General features: G+C 41.6%; 1 protein-coding gene across 3 annotated transcripts in view; it reads left to right on the forward strand.

Annotated features, from left to right (window-relative positions):
- Window positions 1-1,417: 1,417 nt before the first annotated feature.
- LOC116397763 (roundabout homolog 2) overlaps window positions 1,418-22,678 on the forward strand; it is a 46,336-nt gene continuing 25,075 nt past the window's right edge. For 2 of the 3 annotated variants that reach the window (XM_031873524.1, XM_031873523.1), the window contains exons 1-5: window positions 1,956-2,010; window positions 10,899-11,225; window positions 20,615-20,772; window positions 22,189-22,309; window positions 22,387-22,525. In XM_031873524.1, coding sequence (XP_031729384.1) covers window positions 1,956-2,010; window positions 10,899-11,225; window positions 20,615-20,772; window positions 22,189-22,309; window positions 22,387-22,525 — 800 coding nt within the window. Of the gene's footprint in view, window positions 2,011-10,898; window positions 11,226-20,614; window positions 20,773-22,188; window positions 22,310-22,386; window positions 22,526-22,678 lie in introns of all 3 variants that reach the window. The other variant, XM_031873522.1, reaches the window with a different exon arrangement.

The following is a 22,678-nucleotide window of genomic DNA, read 5'->3' on the forward strand; positions in this document are numbered from 1 at the left end:
AGAACACAACTAAATAATATAATATACAGTCTGAATAATGAGACATAAAGAAGAGATATGTTCTCTCACACTGTTTACCTCACTGACACTGAGTTGGTCTTCCTTTTGATTCAACATTATGCAAACAAACAAAAAATAATTTACAGATATAAACTGAAGAGTGTAGCTACAAAAAATAATTAAAAAAGAACTAGCACCTTGTATGCAAGCCATAGCTGCCATTAGTGTAAGTGCTCCAGAAAAAAAAGCCCTACATAAGTGCAGTCAATTTACTATGATTCAGGGTTCTTTCCAAGGACTACACAGTATCCCTTTTAGACTCCATTGACGTTGTTTGCAATCAGGAGTTTTGCTAAAACAAAAATATTTAAGACATCCCATATCTAAAACTTGAGTTACTTCAACTGTAAACCCAACATTTAACCTCTGAATCAATGCTTTCTCAACCTTCTTGGCTTGTGGCCACTTAAAGTGATACAATACCAACTTGTGACCCCTTGTCACAGTTTATAGTTTTGAGGCATTAAAAAACATTCAGTATTGAAACCATTTTATTAAGTTTATTAAGTTAAAACTTGCCGTAAAGTCAAGATAAAATAATTTCTGAGCTGGAAGGTAACAGTACTGTAAGCACCGTTAGCTGTGAGCTACCAGCTCAGCCGTCGCCATGTTAAGTGCTGTATGGAGGCCATGCTATGCATTTTCATATTTAACACCTAACAGTCCCAGTGGAACGGAAGTTAGGGCATCTTAAGCTTCTGTCCAGCGACAATTCCCCGGAGAAACGGAATATGTGAGCGGCGTTAAATCAAATCACCGCTAAAAAGTGGACGGCTAATTCCTTGTTGCTAAAAGTTGCAGATTGATTAATGACTGGACATCATATTATTGCCTGAAATTGGTTTGGAAGACTAGCTTACATAAGAACACATCATTTTTTTGTTTTACGGGAAGAAAAGATTGGTTAGATTTTGATACAAAAATATAAAGAAATGGATTTTTTGTTGGATTGTTTTTTGTTATAGGTGCACAATATGACCATGGATGCGATCTTAAATATTTTAAAAGGCATTTTCATTCATCTTGACATTAAGGAAGTTTTGATTCATGTTTATAAATACAATTTCCCAAAAGCTAAACCATGAAATCTATTCTATTCACGATACCTCTCAAATCCAAAGCTCATTCTATATATAACTTAAATAATAACCCTGACCCAGAAATAACTCTCCCTTTTTCGGATCTCATTACCACTGGGAGGACTTTTTCCTCTTTTAGCTCGAGATTTGCCACACACGCTCACACACAAGCCCGCGTGCACATGCACACACACACACACACACACACACACACACACACGGCGCAGATGTAGTCGCTGTCTCTTTAAAACACTCACTCGAGGTTGGCGTGGATTTGTTGCGGAGGAGAGCAGGCAGTGCGGACGGAGCTCAGCTCGGCATGTGCAGCGCTTCATTGTCCCTCACACTGAAGCCGCAACCTGCAACTCTGCCCGGATCAGAGCAGACAGAGGGAGAGAGAGGGGAATTGTTTTATTTATGACCGGGCTAAATATAGTTAAACCTCTCTTTTTTTGTTTGTTTTCAGCAGCAGCAGGGCATCTTCGAAATAAGTCGTGTGCTTGTGTGTGTGTGTGTGTGTGTGTGACCATGCGGGGATGAAGAAGTGCTGCTGCTGAGTTTTGTTATTAGGCTTCTCCGGGGCGGTGCTGCTGCTGCTGCTGCTGTCATGGCTCTCTGGGAGTGACATGAAAGTTTTTTGGGGGGGATGATTTCACCCGCTTGAATAATCCAGTTGAGAGTCAGACTCCTTACACGGTGCAGTCTTACCTGGTTTTGGTATTTTAAAATAATCTGGGTGTTTTTTTTCCTGTCTGGAGGTTTGATTTAATTGATAGTGGACTGTCAAGAGGCTGCAGACTCGGGGAGAGTGTGGAGATGAACTTTGGGAATTTACTTCTTGTGACTGTCTCATTCATCACCATCGCATCAGGTAAGATAGTATGTATTTTAAAGGTGCCACACACACCCACACCCACACACACACACACACACACACACACAGCCCATATGGCATGACTGCCTCCTCTGTATTTGACTTGTCCTGTTTTCTGTCCCTCCAGATGGATGTAAATGTTGTGTTTAGCTGGGTTTCCAAAACACCGGAGTGGGAACATCCTCACAGCGAAAATGAATTGTAAAATGGAAATGTCACACATGCATTCATTTGTAATATTTAAATGCCAAGAAGATTCACATTTTCCCAGAGTGGCCCCCCCCGGAGCACCGAGGGTGGTCACACTGGGAGCCCATCAGGCAGCAGGAGAGGTCAAAGGAGGCTCGTCTGTGGCCAAAGTGAAACCATTTAACTGTCACTTTTAGTTCAGCTGTGAGAACATAAACTCTCAGGGAGTGTCATAGTCTGACAAGCCTCCACCTCCCCCAAAAAATTGGTTTTGAGGATGCACACATATGATTATAAAATGCTTTTAAAAGCTCATTTTGATTACCTTAGAGAAAGAGATTATATTTTTTTAACCATTGCTCTGATAACAGATTACATTTCTGAGCCTTCATCTAAACCACAAATAAAAGCAGGGCTCAGAAAAACAATTTATAAGAGTGCAGATGTTTTTGTGAGTAGTTGATGCAACTCTTGACAGTTTGTTGTGTATTAAAGGTCTGAATGGTATATATTTTTTTAAACCAACACATATATCCACCACGTGGCACCTTTACTACACATCCAGCTGCATTCGCAGCATTCATTTGAGTCATGTTCTGCTGCCACTCGCAACTGCAAGTCCAATATTCACTCTCTTTTAGCTTATTTTGGTCTCCAACAACTCCTGAGGAGAAGTATTTCTCTCTTTAGCAACTAAATTCTCCACTATGTTCACCTGCTAGTCGCTAACTTTTGCCTGTCTGCTGTTTGATTCTGAGCAGGTAGTCAACAGTGATATTTTAGTGCATTTTAAAGGAAAACATCTGCTGAAAGCAGCGCTGATAAAAGCAGGTACAGTGAACCAAAACAATGAGCTTAAAGATGCTAAAATGGTTTGTAGAGCTGAGGGGAACTGCAGAGATAGACAATATTGATTATAGCAGCTTAAAAGAATTGTGACAGTTGAAACTTGCCAGTCTTCTCTTGTCGACAAACTGTGTGTTTCTACATTTCCTTAAATATACCCGTGGCATTTCAGTACTGCAATTCATTGTCACTTAGTAACGTTATTACCAATCTATCTGAAATGAGATAATAACAGCTGATGTATCAGTCCGGCTCTGTTCTACATTTTCTTCAGTGATACTATTAATCCCCTGTGACTCCTCATGTCACTCGCTCTGCTTCACTATTATAAACCGGGTGCAACCTCTCAACATTAAAAGTACTTTTCAACACCCACACCATCTGCCTACATCCATTAATGTGGAGTGGGTATTTTCTCTCATTCCCACCTCTATTATGCTGCACATACCCATAGGGTGATGTGTATTTTCATAAAAATACTTGAGAGAAGAGGATTCAAACAGGCTTCGTGACCTCTGCGAGGGCTGTTTTGTAATAGATACCACACTGGTAGATCTTTGTCCCTGTTTTTTTCTTTTGTTTTCATATTAAAGCAATAAGGAATGTGAGAGTTATAGCGAGACATGTTTGTGCCGGTTCAGCCAATAACTTCTTCTCTGTTGGTGTGGAGATGCGTGGTGGGGGTTTAGTTTGTGTTCTCTCAATCCTATGTGTGATCCAGAGCTAAGACAACAACAGTCTCCTTCACAAATTGCACTCGATTCAACACAGCAGCTCACACACAAACCAAAACCTCAATTATGTCTGCATCAGTGTCGACCCTAATGCCTCTCATTGAAATGTCAGTTGTCTTGTATTCAGACTCGGCTTGTTGGCGTGCTCGGCGTGGAACTAATCAATGCTAAGCAACCCGTAGCTGTTGATTTATGTCCAGTCCGTCCTCCTGCTCATTACTTAGTGACAAATACGGCTGAAGGCTGACTAAAGCCTCTCAAAGTCCCTCTTGACAAAACGACCGTGAATGATGAAACCACCATGTACCTCATGCTTGAGTCATTTCGCCGGATGTTGATGATGCTCCACTTCTGGTACAGTCGCCGATGACATCATTTAGAGATTAGATTACGGCCGAGGAGGACAGTTGCCAAACAAAAGGCTCAAAAAGCCCAGACTGCTGCCAGAAGAAAATCAAACCTGACGTCTCCGCTTTGAAATTCAGCTTGCTGTGGCACGTTATCGCCCCACCGCAGAGATTACTTGGCAATGTCACAAGAACTCCTTGAGTGTTTTTGGGCCTTTTTAAGTATGTAAATGAATTGAAATTGAAAAAGACACAAGTAAATCTCAGCAGACAGCCACCAGCCCCACAGATAAGCTGCCGGCCTTCTGCTCCTGTCTCACTTTAACTTGTAAAGTTAGTCTGCCTATAGGCCGTTGTGCTTTCCACCAGATATCAAGCAGTGAGCTCAGACAGGTCCAGCTTCTTGTATGCGTTTCGCTCTGAGCCTGGCTGTCGCTGAAAGGCACCGAGATCTGAATCAAAAGGGAGACGTGCCCTCTGCGGCTTTGTTGTTTTCACACATTAGCGTGACAGCAGTACGCTTCTTCCTCTGGGGAGGATCCAATTTTGATATTTCGAAAATACTAACTAATGAAAGCGCCCCTCGTTATATAACTCCAACGCTAGGAGCCAAGAAACGCCGAATATAGCCTGAATACACAGGGTTTTCAAGACATTATCTTGATCCCCCCCCACAGCACTTACCCCGCTAACTGTGTGTGTTAGATGAGGCAGAAATGTATAGACGCCGGGAGCAACCATATGGGCGTGTGTCTGAGTTTGCAATTAGGACAATTCCAGTAGCTTGTCAATCAGAGCTGCGCTCTTCACTAATGGGCATCATTTGACTGCGGTTGGTTGCTTGTTTTGGATCGCTTAAGTGAATCAATTCTCACAGATCACAAGCAACCATGACAATTACTACATCTAATCACCCTTACACACATGATCAGATCACAATGAGTTAGGTTGTATAAAGTTCATGTAGAAAACAACGGCATACGTACAGTACAGTATATCGGCTATAGGCTCTCAGACGACGCCAATCAGTGAACACCAGCTTCCTGGGTTACATCCAAATCAAAGTAACTGTAGTCAATATTTGTATTAAAGCAATGTATTTATGGGGCTTTATTGTGTGTTTCAGCTCATTGTTTAGTTGTCCACAACTCTACCATTTTTTGGTTCACTCTCACCTCTCTCATAGTGTTTTTGGCCAAAACAGACAGCTGTTTTCAAAAAAAAAGCTCTAAAACCCCACCGTACACTAAGTGTTCAGCACCAAACAGCAGACAGACAAATTAGCAACTAGCTGGTAAACAGAGAGGAGCATTTATCAGCTAAAGATGAGTCCAAATTAATGATAATGTTGCTCCTCATAATGCCGGCTGTTTGCTAACAGGTGATGATTTGTCAGTGCTGTTGTTTTCACAACTTGTTTCAAACCTGCCTTCAAGTAGCCAAAAACACACAAAAAACAATAATGCATATTTAAAGCCAATGAGCTCTTCAAATACAAAAACAAATAAGATACAGAGCTCCTCCAGTTGTGAACAAACACGGTAAATGTGCCAGTATTATAGAAAGTAGCTTTACGTCACGCAATGTGGCTCTCAAATCAGTCCCATATTACACAATGTAGCCTATAGTTTAAAGCCTATAGTCTTCTAAAGAAGAGGAATTTGAAAAACTAATAACCACAAGATTCTAAAGTAATTCACGTCAACAAAGAAAATGTACAAGAAATACAAATTTGAGTTGTTCTTGATATCAACAAGAGTAATATGTCCTTCACTGAAATGTAAACAAAGCCCTTATCTACACAAAAGGCTGATACCAGCAGGCTACCGAGGGAGGCGAGGATTGGAGGGCCAGTAAACATCGGAAGAGGCCTCACCCATAACAACATGGGGCTAAAAATGTTGGATCTGAATTTACTATATTCCTCCACGAGAAGCTCCTGCGCCCCTAGTCCTGACACGGTCATACGACCTCAGGATAGCCTTGAGACCGCACAAGATAACCTTGCTCGACACCCCGGGCACCCTCATTCGCAAAAGTCCTTCTTTGACGACAGCTAAAGGTTGCCTGCTTTTCCCTCTAATGGATTCTCTTGACTCTCTTTTTCTGCTTGCGCTGAACGTCTGTGAGGTTCCTAGAAGTTCAGATGTGTTTAAAAGGCTTTTATTGATTCATCCTCTCTGACAGGGTTTCAGAACTACCAGGGCTTTAACGCTGATTTGTTTTGTGTCATAACATTCAAAGGAAGCCTTTTGAATCAATACCTGTTGAGTTGGACATTTTGCCTCCTGTTTGGTAAACATTGTTGCGCTGATCTCCTGTGTGTTTTTTAATACACCCAGCTGTATGTGTTCATTGTGAAGCGCTACTTTTGTGTTTTATTTGCTGCTGAGCAACAACTAAAAGCAGTCATACATGACTCCAATCTCTTATTCTGATGTCTCCAAAATAATACTTTCATGAAGTTGAATGTGCAGCAAATTGAAAATATCCTCCCGTTGTAATTTGCTGCAACAAATCGATCAAAGTTGTGAATTTCCGGATTGGGAAACATTTTTTCCTGTGTTTATGTAACTTCCTCTGAGGCGATGTCCTTCTACTTCTGCTTGTTCATCTCTTGTAAACATGAAAGTCATTTCACACCAGAATGCCCCAGATTAATATTTTTCACGCAAATCAAATCGCACTCTAAATTACCATAGGCGCTGGGATATCTCCGAGGACCCACTGCCAGCGCTAATGGGCCGTGTTTATGATCTGACTCAAAACATACCTTCACAGAGGTCCCCATTAACGCCCGTGATGTTTCTTTTTTGCTAAAAGGTGCTTTCAACCGATGCACCACAATCTTCCTGTCACGAAGCAAGTGCTATGTGAAAATGTTCTTTCTTACAAAGAAAATGTGTGGCTGACGTGTTCAAGGTGGCGCAGACTTTTCACTGATTGCACACTTGTCACAGGAGCAGGTTGTTGCTTGTCACTTTGGCCACCTGAAGCTGTTTGCTATTCTTTTTCTTTTTCTAGACTACATTTTCCCTGTAATACACGATGGCACCCCAGTGATAGTGTTGCGTTATAGCTTTAGCTCTTGTTAGTACCCACTAATCAATATTTATAATCCCCTATCCTGATTTGTCAGTGAAAAAATGTGTTTCTGATGCACTTTTCATTCTCATACTGGACTGGAGTGCAAAGTTGGGGGGGGCGTTAAAATCCCTTTCGACATCTTTCGAAGGCGTCTCATTCAAATACACACTCAGTACAACGAATACACAAGTATTTGTCACGGTGACATTCCTGCCATTCAAACGAACTGAAAGCAAGCAGAACATCACAGTATGTGCTGACACACCGAGCACAAGGACAGCTGGATCTCATTAAGCTGGAGAGAAAACAGAGAGCCTCGACTACAGCCGCGGTATTTGTATAGTAAAAGGAGGAAAATGACCCATTGTTAATAGTTAATGGTGTTGTTAATGGCAGATTGATGGTTTTATTACAGTTGGTTGGAACGGTCAGGTACTTATCAGAGGAATCAATGACAACAAGAGACAAAAAATAAAGATTATAATTTAAATGCATTAGAAGTTGAACCTAAATCAGTTGTCTCAAGAGAGAGCCATTTGAGTGTTTTATAGGATCACACAGTGATAAGTAAAGACAAAACTCCTATCTACAAACGGTTGCATAATTCAAATTAATGCATGAAATCTCATTGAGATCAACACACAAACACAGCCACACTAATTAGAATACTCACATACATTATTAAAAACATGAGCAAGTAAAACTTTAAAATCCCTCAGAGGAACGAGTGTTCGTTCCTCTTACGTTACATTAAAGCTGCACTGATCATTTCTTCATGAACGATGGATGTGGCATGAGAAAGGGGACGTTCCACAGTGATCTGCAGGACTCTGCACTCCCCCTCACTCCACTCTACGGAGAGGTTTGGTGTCTTTCAGCTTATTGTCTTGGTTCTCATGGTCCACGTCTTAACTGTTTTGGTTTAGCCTCACAGCTCTCATCCAGCTGAAAACGGCTTGAAATGATAATCCTTGAGATTTCAGTCCTAATTGATTTGGCGACACCCTAATTACTGGTGGTTGCATCAGTCCCAGAACACTAGGGACAGCAAAACAAACTATGGCCATTTTATTGAAGACGTTAGTCAATAATTGTCCTTTTTCCATCATTCTGTGAGCAACTGTGATCTGATTTCATGCTGCACAAGGCATGAGTCTGAGGACAGCGAAAATGAAGGTTGTCGGTGACCATCGCTGAAAAGTTGGAGGTGTGCCGCCTGTCGCCCGCAGCGCTTCATCTAACTGCTCACTGTGGCTGCTCCCTTTTCTTCCATGACTCCCCGAAATATTTCAAACTGATCTGCTGTCAAAAATGACGAAAATTGCCGCCGTCTTGTTTTGGAGACGCGAGGTAACACAACCGCTGTTGTGTTACTTCATTCAGCGACATAGTGACTTAACAGACATTTATTTTAATGAAGATCTTTAAAATGATTAGTTTAAGTAACCCACTCCATGCTGCCTGTTAAGCACCAAACGGTCGACACAGTTAGCGACCTCATAGTGGAGCATTTAGCAGCTAAAGAGCCAGATATTTCCCTCAGGAGTTGGTGGAGACCAACAACAGAGCTTCATTAGTCAGGTGGACAGCAATATGAGTCTAAATTAATGATAATCTTGCTCCATAACTGCTGGACGTGTAAATAGAAAACTGCAATTATGATAATTTGTTAGCTGACAACCACTTAAAGGGACATTCCACTGATTTAAGACATGATTATCACTTTACTTCCTGTGAGTAGTGCTACTCAACCTGACAACAGCTGTATAATGTCTTGTGTGGCTTTGGAGGAGCTTTGCCAATTGTGAGGAAATAACCCTCATGATGTCTTAGTGATGTCACCTTGGCTTACAAGGTTATTTTATTGTCATGGTACTAAAGAGTTGCACTACAAAATGCAGATTGTAGTCCCATTTTGCTGCATAATGAAACAGATTTACAACAGATTGTATGTGAATTACACAATTAAGTGCATTAAGTTGCATTATGGGAAGTGTAGAATCCAGTGTTTGCTGTTCAACATCATTGCCTCAGTTGTAGTACCAGATATCTCGGACTTAGCCGCATGGATTTAGATACAAACTTCATGGAAATGCAGCATTAAACTGCTGTAAGTAATCTCTTAAGAAGTCCACTCTCTCGCAGTATTTGTGTTTGTGATAAAATCCAGTTATGATGGAAGACGGAGAGTTCAGAGTGATGTAACTGTGTCACATGAGCTGGGATTTGAAACCGCCAGCGAATCCTTTTTGCGTGCTTTAGACCACGGTTCACCACCAGGACATCACTCAGCTGTGGAGACGATTCTCCAAAGTCAAAACAAATTGTCTGTGGACAAACACAGTCAGATGTGTCACTATGTACTCTTCACACATACCATACAGGTGTGATAGAATATAATCTAAAGGAAAGTACATTATAATATCTTTAAGGATTAGCAGTACAGGCCTAGCATGAAATGATTTACACTAGTTCTCTTTTTGTGAACAAACTGGAGGTGCTACGGCACATTTTAATGGCTCGATTAGTATTCATCCGGCATTAGTGTTTTGAGCTGTCCTGGTGTGTGACCCTGGGGTCTTTAGCTGAGAGCGCTCAGATCGCTCTTTAGATGTTTACTTCAGGTTTGTGCCATGATGGCGACTCCTGGCCCCCGCGTGGATCAAATCAGTTCATGAAAAGACATAAATCAGCTTACAGCTGAAAAGTGAGGGTTTATCCTGATGCCTCAGATTTAAGTATAATGTAAGCGAGGCATGTGCAACAACATGTGTGTCATTGGGTTACTCCTCACTGCTCCTCTCTAACGATAATGAGGGATTTCATGCAGTCTAGATTATGTGCTGAAAATAATGCCTCCGACGGAGCAGCACAATAATCAGTGGCACAGTGACCATTTCGTTTTCTTTTTTTCAGAGTGAGGGAGAGACCATCTGTTCTTAAAAGCAGCGGCATTTTGAATTATTCATTTCTCCAACTGTAACACACAGACATTTGGTCTTCATCTAAAAGCTCACCTTAGGATGTGAAGCGGTGTGCCTCTCTTTCGCAGCTAAGGGAAGGCAGTAATGGATGCCCAGAGAGAAGAATAGGGTAGTTATCTACATCTCGTTCTCTCAACATCGTTCTCCCATTAAAGGCATAGAACTGCTCGACTTATTGTCAGCCTATCAACAACTATCGTCTCCACCTCTGCAACAATCCTGATTGACAGAGATTTCCTATTACCATATCACATGGCTGATTGAATCCTCTGTACAGGCAGAGTGAAAATACTCTGTTATATAGGTATATACTGTATACATAAATATATAGGTATTCTCTTACGGCAATGTGGAGTAACTGTGTTTTGCTATTTGCAAAATATAGCAAGAACAAATAGACATCAAATGATCTGAAAAGCACAGGTTCAAAGGTTTTTTTTTTATGGAAAATGTGATGTCTTCATCTGAATTCAGAGTTGACCTTCAAAGAGAGATTACCCATGATTTGATGCTTCGCTACACACACATTTATCCAACACAAAGCCGGTGTCTTTGTCCAGCAACCTCTTAGGGAAGGTATTTTTCCCTTTTGAAATGGCTATGTTGCTGTCTGTTCTGTCACAAAGAGATTGTATGTTTTCATGAATGGTAGGTGGCCAGATGGATAGATAACATCTGCCCTCATCTCCACTTCACAGGGTCCCGGGCACGGTTTGAAGACAGCGCACCTCGGATTGTGGAGGACCCCTCGGATTTGGTCGTCTCCAAGGGGGAGCCTGCCACCCTCAACTGCAAGGCAGAGGGCAGACCCGCTCCCAGTATAGAGTGGTATAAGGATGGCGAGCGCGTGGAGACAGACAAAGATGACCCCCGGTCTCACCGCATGCTCCTGCCCAGCGGCTCGCTCTTCTTCCTGCGCATCGTGCACGGACGCCGGAGCAAACCAGACGAGGGCGTCTACACCTGTGTGGCTCGCAACTACGTGGGAGAGGCCATTAGTCGTAATGCTTCACTGGATGTTGCCAGTAAGCCTCTACATTATTGATCATAGTCCTTAACGTGTGTTTGTGTTGATGTGTGTGCGTGTACTAGTATACAGATGCTTCACAGTGGTGTCCCAGATCTTTTCGTAGCAGTCTGGCAGCTTTATGGAGGTCCACTAGAGATTTGGCCGCGCTTAAGAATAATGATATGAAACAACCAGACTGCGGGAAGCAACTCCTAAGAAGATGGTGGTGTTGGTTAAGATAAATTCAGTAATAAGTAATAGTCTGTGGATTTGTTCCTAATTTTAGACTAGTGAGACAATTATATATTTTGTCTTTAGCCCCTAAGTGTGTATTTCCAGCTTGAAATCTAAACATGTTTTATGCATTATCAAGTTAACTACTGATTTAGCACGTCATACATTGAAATATGTGACTATATAGTTAACAGGGATATGATAAAAATACTACGTAGGGATGCACTGATCGAACTCCCAATACTGATAGTGATACCTGGGCTTTGGGTGTCTGCCGGTACCGATCCGATACCAGTGACAAATGAATAGGCTGTATGATGGGACTGGGATCATTCTTTTGTGAACAAGGTCACATCATCCGTGACTTAAAAATTGCTTTCCTAACTTTCTAAAACAAAACATAACAAAGAAATACATAGATATAAATGGAGTGAATTGTTATTTATTGAAATATTTGCACCTGATATCAGTTTGGTTTACTGTCACAGATACCCGATCCAGCTATTAGAGTCAGTATCATACCGATATCTGATGTTAATGCCGCTACTAGTATCTGTGCATCTGTAATACTATGACGTGTTCAGTTTAGTTATTGAGATTTTGGTTGATGTAACATTTAAATAATAAGAAAATGTCTTCTCTCTGGTATTAGAGGTTATAAAGTTTTCTTTAGAAGTTTAAGGGAAATTCTGTTTTTTTTTATTTTTTACCTGGGTGTGTATTCTCACATTTTATTTTGCAGAATATGTTTGGGTGACGATACTGACTATAGTAAAAACTTGTTTCTGCTACCACTATCATTCATTCAGTCAATCATTAAGATGATTTAAATTAATGTGTGGTATGCAGATTCTAAATATAGGAAATATGTAGACTATCAATAGTATAGGCATTGAATAAATCAGGAATCGGTAGCAGGAGAGAGAAAGCTGGATCGGTTCACATCTAATTCAACTCACCGCCTCCGTAGCAAAGATCTGGGAAATACAGCCACTGGCAAGATCGACAAAACATTTCAATTCAATAGAAAAACCATGACCTCAAACGCTTGTCTTTGTGTCATCCGTTATGCTATGCAGCTCACTACTACTTTCTGTGTTTACTGTCGGTCAGGCTAAACAACAAGTTTTTGAGATGATTTCTGTTCATCTGAAGTGTTTTGGAAAGCTGTGGGAGGCTTGTGCTTCTGGTCTTGATCTGAGTCCCCTAAATCTCTACAGTGGAGGTGATGAATAACATATTATTATGGACAAACGTATGAGGATAACACCCAGGTTGTGAACGTTCATGGCCACATCCAAGTAATGCTGCACGTATGCTTCAGTTCATACAATCAACTTTCACGGAAAAGCTCTTCGTCCTTTTGCCTATAAAATGTCCAAAATGATGTCTGATCAATATTCCGAAACCCAAAGATATTCAGTTAACTGTCATATGTCAAATAAAGGCAGCACATCATCACATTTGAGTAACTGGAACTAGGGAAATTGTGGCGTTTTTGCTTGATCGTGTCTACAGACAACAAACTGCTAGTCGTATTGAGAACTGTAACACAGCTGTTGCCCTTCTCTATGACAGGCAGATAATCATCAAATCACCTGCAAGGTCTCTCCGTGTGCATCAACAGGATCATGTGTGTTGCATGTACAGCTGTGTGTTTCTTCGAGTGTTGTCTGCTGCTGCTGCTGAGTGCAGCAGGGGAGGGTGAGTTTTCTGCTATTGTGGTGAAAGTGCACTGAAGTAAAATGCTCCCACTAGGAGCCGTGTCTTATTATTTTCCCTCCTCGGTCGAGGACACGTACCATTGTCTTTCTTCCCTCCTAATTGTGCCAGTGTGGCTCAGCCTCGGGCTGAACTGCAGCTTCTCTTTGGCGTGAGGAAATGGATTACTCACTAGGTTGATTAGGGAAAGAACCATAACAGATTAGCGAGGTCGAACTGTCCTCCTTAAAAAAAAAAACACAAAACACCAATTTGAGCACAGTCTTATCTTCCACCATATTGAGGCTTCCTTGCAGTGTGCAAGTGCTCATGGCGAGCTGACCTCATATGTAGCTCGCATCCAATAATAGGGATATACAGATATACTGTATATCGGGAACCATGTGCGGATGCAACTCATGCAAATATCCAAGCTGGGAGAAGATATGATGTGTGCACTGTCATACTGCCTCCTTTAAATCGCTGATAATGAAATTTAGTGTTGTGTGCAGCTGGAGATTACAGTGCAGTCATATTGGTAAAGGGATGATTGTCTGCAGGTGCTGCAGGCACTGAGTGACTAACGGTATTAATAAGTGCCTGTTTTTGCTGCTAATCTCGTTGCCTCCGGCTGGAGAGGGCATATGCCAAGGCAGCATGGTGGTGGTCTCAGACTCCCCCCTCCCCACTGCGTGAGGTTGTGCTGACTGTGGGGTAAATTGTGACCCAATTAGCTCTGGCAGGGAGGTCGGGGGGGGCAGTGTTAATGAGAGGCCAGTTTTTAAGCTGGTGGTCTTGCAGAAATGTGTGTGTGTGTGTGTGTGTGTGTGTGTGTGTGTGTGTGTGTGTGTGTTGGTGGCTGTGTGCGAGGCAGCAGTCTGAGGGACAACAGGTGGGAGGAGGAAGAGCTCAAAACTCCCACTGAGCAGTAATTAATACCGATGCATCTGTTCGACTGTTAGTACTGTTAGGAGTGCTGACACAAACCTGGCTTTAACCACATTAGTTACACATTAATTGTCAGCGAATGGTGCATAATGAATTGTGCTGCATGACGAAAACTTCTCTCTGCAGTGCACTTGCAGATTTCACACTTCACTCGCTCAAGCCGTGTATGTCTTAGCCACAGGATAACGACTTTTCACTGAACTGGCGGCTGCGAGACTTAGTGAAGCTATGTGCAGAAAAGGGTGTTATGGGTAATGACAGATTGCGAATGGATCGCGGATGAGCCAGTGCAGCCACCTCCCAAATCTCAACAACTAGTAGTGCGGACCTGTATGCCAATCAAGCTGATTGGTTGATCCACATCGTGGGGATACGTTTTCTGTATTAACTCTTGCAGGGTTTGGGCGTACATTTCAGCAAAGTGCCAGAGCAGAGAAAAATGAATTCCTCTTTAAGGCACTTAATATCGTTGGAGAAATGTTTTCACCGATGTAGTTGTTTGTTTACACTGTCACTGTGGTGAAATTGATTCCCTGATATCAATCTGTACGCTTGTAAAAGAAACTTGAGCGTGTCCGAACCACATCCGTGTAAGTGAAGCCCGGTGACTCACAGTTCCAGCTTTAATGGTATGCCAGAGAGCTTTTTGAATAATGTCGACACAAACTGTCACACCTTAATTGGATTAATGGGATCATATTGACTCATGCTACAGACAGTAAAGAAGCAAAGAACAATCTAAAAAGCACTGAGACTTATCAGCACTTCCACAGTAGTCACGAATAATACAGTTGGGCGTGTTTGGTGCAATAGGTGGGACACTATTGACTGTCCATGAGCCAAGTCATCTCTTTTGGATTTGTCCTCTTGTGGTAGCTGATGGAAACGGTCCCATTACTGAGAGGAAGTCTTTCAACATATTGTTGTTAATGCTACAAATTTAGTTGAGCTTGATTATTCAAGTGTACTTCTTCAAATGTCTTGTTTTGTCCAACTCGCAGTCCGAAAACCAAAGACATTCAGGCATATATGACCAAAAACAGCTGGTCATGTATGTTGAGGAATCCACATTGACTGTTTGTAAATGTAACACAGCTATTAGCTTGATTGTTGGTGCAGTCGCAAACAGTGAAATGTGTCTCTGAAATGCAAAAAACTTTAACTTTAAAGCTTCTTTGTCCACTTGTCCAGGTTGTCCTACTATCCCTCAATAGTAGAGGGCAGACGTATGATCATATTAAGGTGTGACAGGTTGTGTTCCCACAACATTTATTTCCCCTAAAAAGCAGAGAAGACACCTGTAAGCACACAGCGCCACTTCAGTCAAAAGGAATGACCCGAAGGTATCGTGAGCTGGAAATATGTGGAAATGTGTATTTGTAAAAATAGAGAAAATATAGCTGAGACAAACGCTGACTTCACCGTTGAGTCATGGAGGTTTGTGTAACAACATAAAAGGGATTCAAGAACTTAGATAGATTTCTTTGTTCTGTACAGTCAGTCCCTATTTGCTTCACGGCTGAGGTAATTTTTTGTCATGCTCAAATGCATTTTGCGCACCCTGAGGTCCACACGTTGTGTTTTTTTGTACTGCCACTGTTGCTCCCTTCCGGAGTACCTTCCAGTAAGGAGCACGCTTTTGCTTGGAAATGCCAGCAGCAGTCTTTTCGTCTTCCCTTTTTATTGTAAGCTGCCAGTGATCGGCTGACTTGCCTGGCTGTTGAAAAGGACAGAATAATGAGACAGTGGGAGTGGACTGAAATCCATTCCTCCAGCCTCCCAAACTGTCTTTTTTTTCTGCTTCTTTAAAACAAAACAGAAAGGGGGCAGAAACAGTAGTGGTGTATATTTCAAAATCGTGAATGTGAATGTCTCCCAGTCTCAGCGAAGAGACAGCCACATGGTGCGGCAGGATTAGAATAAAGTAGGACAAATAAAAAAATAAAAGTTGCTTAAACGGCTTTAGAGCCAGATGTTCCTCTTACTCCTGATGAGGGATTATGAAGGAATCAAAGTTCTGGTTGCAGCTTGTTTCATGGCTTCTTCTGCTCTAGGTTCATTTTTCACTGTGGATATCGGATACATGTGATCCCTGATGAATACGGTTCATATATGTGCAATTTAGAATGTATCCGTATTAGATGCAAGTTTGACTGAAACTGTGCAAATCACCTCTGCTGTGGTTTATATGAGCACTGCCAAACCTCGCTAATGAAGCAAAATGTGTTGCCTGCGTGCAATGTTTGCTTGTAATTGAAACATCATCACATTTTTGGCAAAGTGGATGAATTCATAGCCATGAGCTTTTCATAAAGACCATTTGCCCGTGAGTCTCTTCTCATCCTCCATCAACACAATCAGACAATGGATGGATTAAAGCAATCTCTCTTCTCTGTAGGCAAAGCATCCATTAGCTGTGACAGGGCAGTATCAATGGGATTAGACCACCTCCCTAACGGGTTTACTCTCCGGAATAAAAGAACAATTGGATCCATGCATCGGGTCGTATAAGACTCTCAATAATGTGCACTTCTGCTGTCCTTCAACCTCTTTGTCCACCCTCTTACAGAGGCTGGTAGCTGTTCACACATCTGTCCGGCCCACGCTGCCTGCACTGCCTGCTTCCCACACTCACTGTCACCTCGTGTTTAGCACAAAAGCCTTTTTTTTTCTTATTTTTTCCCTGTCCTGTATGTCACACTCACCATCATGTTTCTTTCTTGCTGGGTATGTAGGTGGTCTTTGAACTGTTAAGTAATTTGCCCTGTGGTTGCTTGATTTTTGACGAAGTCACATGCAATTAACAAATATACAACAACATACATTAATCAGCCCTGTGCATGTAATACCAAGAGCGAATGCCATACATCGAGCTTTCTTGTGATTAATCTGTCTTCCTCCCTCTGTTCATTTTTCTAAAAACACCAACAGATGGCCTTTCTGCAGTCTGAGAGCTCCTCTCTTCTAAACACTACAGATAGAGAGATAGATAAATGTCACTTAAAAATCAAGTGATGGATATTCTCCTGGAGATTAAATCGCCTAATCTGTATATCCCTGAAATATTAGAGTTATGAAAATTAATGGGCGCTCTCTAATAGCTCCCACAGAAATACTGATGAAACCGCTGAATGTCATTTAGCCCTGCTTTGCCATTATTTAAGCTCACAGGAAGTGCCTTGGGGAAAAATGAAGATTTGTCTCTGCAGAGGCAGGGTCAAACCTCAGCTGCCCTGCAGGAACCGCGCTCCCTGTCTGAGCCCAGCATGGACGGACGGAGGCGAGAGCGCAGGGCCGGGTTTAAGAGATTATTTGGCAACTTAGTCTTATTATGTCTGAAAAGTTAAGTTAGGGACAGTAGCCCCTCAGGAGCGGGAGGGAGGATTCGTCTTTGTGTTTCTGATGCGATTGATCAATTCTGTGGTGGGATCATCATCACACATAAACATCCGTGAGAAACTGGCCTGCTTTTAAGTCGGAGCAAGGACGGATCACATTAACTTGAACACAGCTTCAAAGAAAATTTCGGAGCTTGTGTTTGCACAGTGTTTGGGGGGTAGTCTGGTATGCGTTTCAAACCCTCAAATGTCCCACTTTCTGCAAGTCCGCGCCCGGGGACGCTGGGTTTCAAATGCTAAAGGTGTGTTCGTGCATGTGTGTTTGTGTCAGTGTGTGTGCAGTTCAGGGATTAGCTCTCTGCCCATAACTTTTTCACTTCAGTCACCATGGCAGTGAAACAAAGGTCTCTGTGCGCGTATAACCATACGGAGGTCTAAAAATATCGCAGTGCTTTCAATTAGCCCCTCAGCTCTGCAAAGCATTTGAAACAGGCAGCCAAGTGAACAGGGTCGGGTTGTTTGGTGAACAGACCTTTGGGAGGAGAGCAAGTTGTACTGGTTGTAGTCCACACATGCTTTTGCTATAGCTCCCGCAAAGGCTCCTCAATTCTCCTGGTTTGTGAGGGTCTTTAAGGTGTTTTACTTCTCTGTTGCAGATGTCCACACTATATATATCTACAAGCCACCCTGTCAGTGAGGGTTTTCCTCCGTTGTCACAGTGTTTGACTACAAATAATAATGAAACTATCACTGCAGCGTAATAAAAAGATTAATAAAAGAGGTTAGAAGTTCTGAGCGAGACTTTGTTTTATAAAGACTTCTCACTTTTCCTTATCCTAAATGTCATGGCATTAAGAATCCCACTCGGTGAAGACAGTAACCTTCCACACCCATTTCAATAAAGTTCAGTTAACTGTAAGAAGACAGGAACGTGTGATTGATTGATTCATATCAACGAGTATGTTGAAGAAAAGGGCGTATAATATACAGATTGACTGATGTCTACTTCACACCTGAGAGAAAACTGTCAGCCGCTTCACTTAGATTTGTAAAATCATGTTGGTTTTACCCAAGACAATGATGGCAGTCGAACTAGAGTGAGGAATAATTTTCCGTCTTTAAACGGCTGTGATAGTCATTTCAGATGAGATTTTATTCAAACCCACTGGATCTGAATATTGATGCTGTATTAAAGGCCAGAGCAGCCATGTTGACACAGACCTGTCAGGCATACTGTTGGATAATTAATATGGCTTGGATTTAATTATGTATTTAGGGTAATTGGCTTAGAATGAAATAAGTTCATGGTTTAGTTGATATAAAGTGGATTACAGTAATGTCAGTAAATCCTAATGAGTAAAGACTACAGATTACATCAATTGATTGTTTCCGGTTGATACGTCAAACTTTTTGTTCTTGCTAATTGCTTGTTAATGTATAGTTTACAATGATTTACCACTTAGCTAATGGCTGTGGGTTTTGCTGGCTAAAACAGAAATGCTATCATTGGCAGATTTTCTAAATTGTAAGCTAATGCTAATGCTGTTTGAAACATTTTTGCTGACAATCCAGAACCCTGAAAATATATGAAATATGCACTTGGTTGTTGCAAACATGATTTAATGCTAAAAGACTGTGACCTTTTGTGATCTTGACTTTTGCAGCAGGCAAACAGTGACTGCAACAAAGCATTTCATACATATATGCTAATGTTACTTTTTTTAAATAAATGCTGACGTTACTTGTGTGATCAGGTTTCTGTGCTTTTAACCCCATGTTGGACACCCACAGTTCATCTCCTGCTACCTGTAGAGCTATCTTGACAATGGTGTTGTGTTGTCCATCGAAAAACGTAATTAAACTAGCAAACAAATAACAATAGTCAAATTTGTGTGGTAGTGTTCGTAATGTCATACATTTTTACAAGAGAAAAGGATTTCTGGATGAAGAATAATCGATGAGCTTGGCAAACATAATGTCAGTTTGGCTGCAGTGTAAACTTCCCCAAACCAAAAACAGTGGAGGACAGAGCTGCTATTATTACTTTAAACTTTGATATTGTAGCTTGCAACTTAACTCACAGTATCCATTCCTTACACTTTTTACAACCCTCAAAACTCCTGACTTGACAGACCTGCGGAGCCTTGTTTTTGTTGGTGAGCTATGATTGGATGATTGCTTTTGGGGGCGGGGTTTTAGGGATTGCTCAATCGACGATAGAGTGTGTTGATTTTTAGTCCATTGCCATGGATCGTAGATAGCAGATGATCTTTGTATCTGTGAAAGATCACTAAAATATTCATGAAGGTGTAATAGGAGATTGTATTGATGGATTATGCACGAATGATAAAAAAAAAAAGCCTGTAGACTGTAGATACAGGATGTGGTCCACCATGAAGAGTAAAACCATTTGGGTGTGTGTTTGAAAATGTGAGCCTGTCAGCATTCAAGTATGAGTCTCCATTGTATAGGAGGTCTCATGAGAAGGCTCCTTTTCACAGTTCACACTGAGGCTTTCATCTGTCAATCACAGTCGAAGATTAGAAGATATCAAACTCCGCCGCGTCAAAGTCCTCTCATCCTGTCGTCATCACAGGGTTACGAGAGTGCAAACGTCAGGGGTGACATGAGGATAGATTTTCAGTTCAGAGCTGATTGTATTCCAGTCTGAGTGTTTCAGATTTATAAGATAGCATTTGGAATCAGAGACACAATCCCTTCATTAATGCACAGGCCATTTTTTTCTCCCTCACACATGGGCTAAATTATGGATGTGCTGTTATTTGTTTACTCCATGTTGGACTGAGAGATGTGCATTATTCATCTGCTCTGACAGGAGAGACAGCATCAGAGTAGGGCGCAGGCCTGGGAAAACATTAAAACAGAGCGCCGTCTAACAAGGACGTCGCCAGGATTTGAGTAGTCATGCACATGCAAACACAATAATTGACTTTCTCTCGATAAGCTTGTTTTCAGCCAACACCCTCTGCAAGAAGATGGTTCACTCAAGACAATAAGTGGAAATGATTTCCAAGACGAATATGTGTTTCTTTTGAAGATATTGGTCATGTGTCTGTGCTGCTGCTCACCGATCTGTGGGTGTGATTTGCAGGCTTTGTTTTTGAACACATCAGACAGACAGGGCTTCTGAAGGTAATTAGATTTCTTTGTGTTTTCTTCTCAGTCCTGAGAGATGATTTCCGGCAGGCCCCGAGCGATGTGGTGGTGGCTGCTGGCGAGCCAGCGGTGTTGGAGTGTGTGCCTCCACGTGGTCACCCTGAGCCCACCGTGTCCTGGAAACGCAACAACGTCCGCGTCAGCACCAGGGATGGTCGCATCTCTGTGAGTTCAACATGATCACTGAAACAAGGACCGAGCAACTCCAGCATCCAAAACCCCGCCATTTAACCTCCTAAACCCTCCGTGTTCAGCCAAGCATCAGCCAAGTTTCAATCCAAAATCAAAAAATGCTCCACTAGAGCAAATGTGTATGAATTCATGACTGAAATCCCCAAACAAATTCACAATTTACTCCTGCTAAAGTAAACTACAGTGCACAGCTGTTTTTGGAAATAATTTTGCCTTTTTTAAAATGAAAGTATGTGGACACGTCAGATTTACCTTTAATAGTAACAAATAGTCTTGTGGCTGAGAAGGTAAGACAGAAAGTATTGAGACACAGCCTGATGCATTGTTGGCTTTTGTCATTTCATGGGATTGTTTGACACTAATAGAAATATAGAATATCACCATCTTCATCTTTTAAGGGGAAAATCAGAAGTGTACATGGCCAAAGAATAGCTGGAATGAATACAAATAAAAATTAACAAGAAATGTTATCTAAAACATCAATCATAAGACATTGTTTTCGTCAGAGCTTCTTTATAAACCCACCATTTATTCAGCATTAATGGGCAAAGGCAGAGATACTCATTTACCTTGACAATAGTTTCAATAGACCATAATTCAATTCAGACACCTTTGATTTCTATAGACTGGACAATGTCTCGGATTTTGCTGTAACCTTTTGTTCTCTCCTCTCATGTGGAAATTCAACAGCTGGACACCATTTCTGGTGGCTTTTTAATTGTAGGAAATCACAAGCTGCAGCGTGTGAAAGACAGTGTTTACATCAGTAATAGAGGAATGATGGAGGAAATATTCAACCTTTTGATTAAGCAAACTATCAATTCCACACATAAAAATACTCCAATAGAAGAAAACGTTTTGCATTGAATGTGTTACTTAAATGAAAGTACTTATGGAGTAAAAGATACTAAAAGAATCAAAAGTAAAAGGACATTTGTCCCTGTGAGTGTTACAGTATTAAACATATTATTGGCTTATCATTACTGATGAATTAAAAGGTAAGTAGCATTTTCCTCATACGTTTGTATGAAAATATAAAAATCTTCAAAGTAACCATAGCTTTTAATGTATTAGAGCCAAAAGTACAATATTACACTCTCTATTGTATTGGAATAGAAGTATAACATAAACATTAAATAGGTATACATTTGAGGTACTTGTACTTTACTTGTGTATTTCTAATACTAATGCTTGAGTTAATGTACTTAGTTACATTACACCACTATCCAGAAATGACTAGTACTTTCAATATGAAGGATTTACAGTACATAGTGTCCAAATGTGGATTGTCCATTATAGGCGTTTATGATAGCAATGAGTATGTGTCTGTTGTCTTCACTCAGGACACCTGGAAGACTAATCTCTTGAATGGTCACTGCTGTTTTTCAGATGCGTGGGGGTAAACTGATGATCTCTCACACCAGGAAGAGCGATGCTGGCATGTATGTTTGTGTGGGCACTAATATGGTTGGAGAGAGGGACAGCGATCCTGCAGAGCTGGTGGTATACGGTGAGTAAAGTGCAGCAGCATTGGGCCCTTTATGGAACATAAGATGAACATGTTTGATGTCTTTTCTTCTCCTGCAGAGCGCCCCGTGTTGGTACGGAGGCCGGTGAACCAGGTGGTCATGGAGGACGACACCGTCGACTTCCTGTGTGAGGTCCATGGAGATCCCCCTCCCACTGTCCGATGGCGCAGAGAGGAAGGGGAGCTTCCCCGCGGGAGGTGAGAATGACGGACATAAGCACAGACCAATAGAGAGTCAGACGAGTAATGCACACACGCCTTCTTATGAGGCTGAATAAGAAATACAGCTTTACTAGAGGAAGGTGCGTTTGATTATTAACACGTGTGACCCAGAAATATGTGGAGTAATTG

This window comes from Anarrhichthys ocellatus, unplaced genomic scaffold (genome assembly GCF_004355925.1).
Source record: "Anarrhichthys ocellatus isolate YVR2014 unplaced genomic scaffold, GSC_Weel_1.0 scaffold72, whole genome shotgun sequence".
NCBI lineage: Eukaryota > Metazoa > Chordata > Actinopteri > Perciformes > Anarhichadidae > Anarrhichthys > Anarrhichthys ocellatus.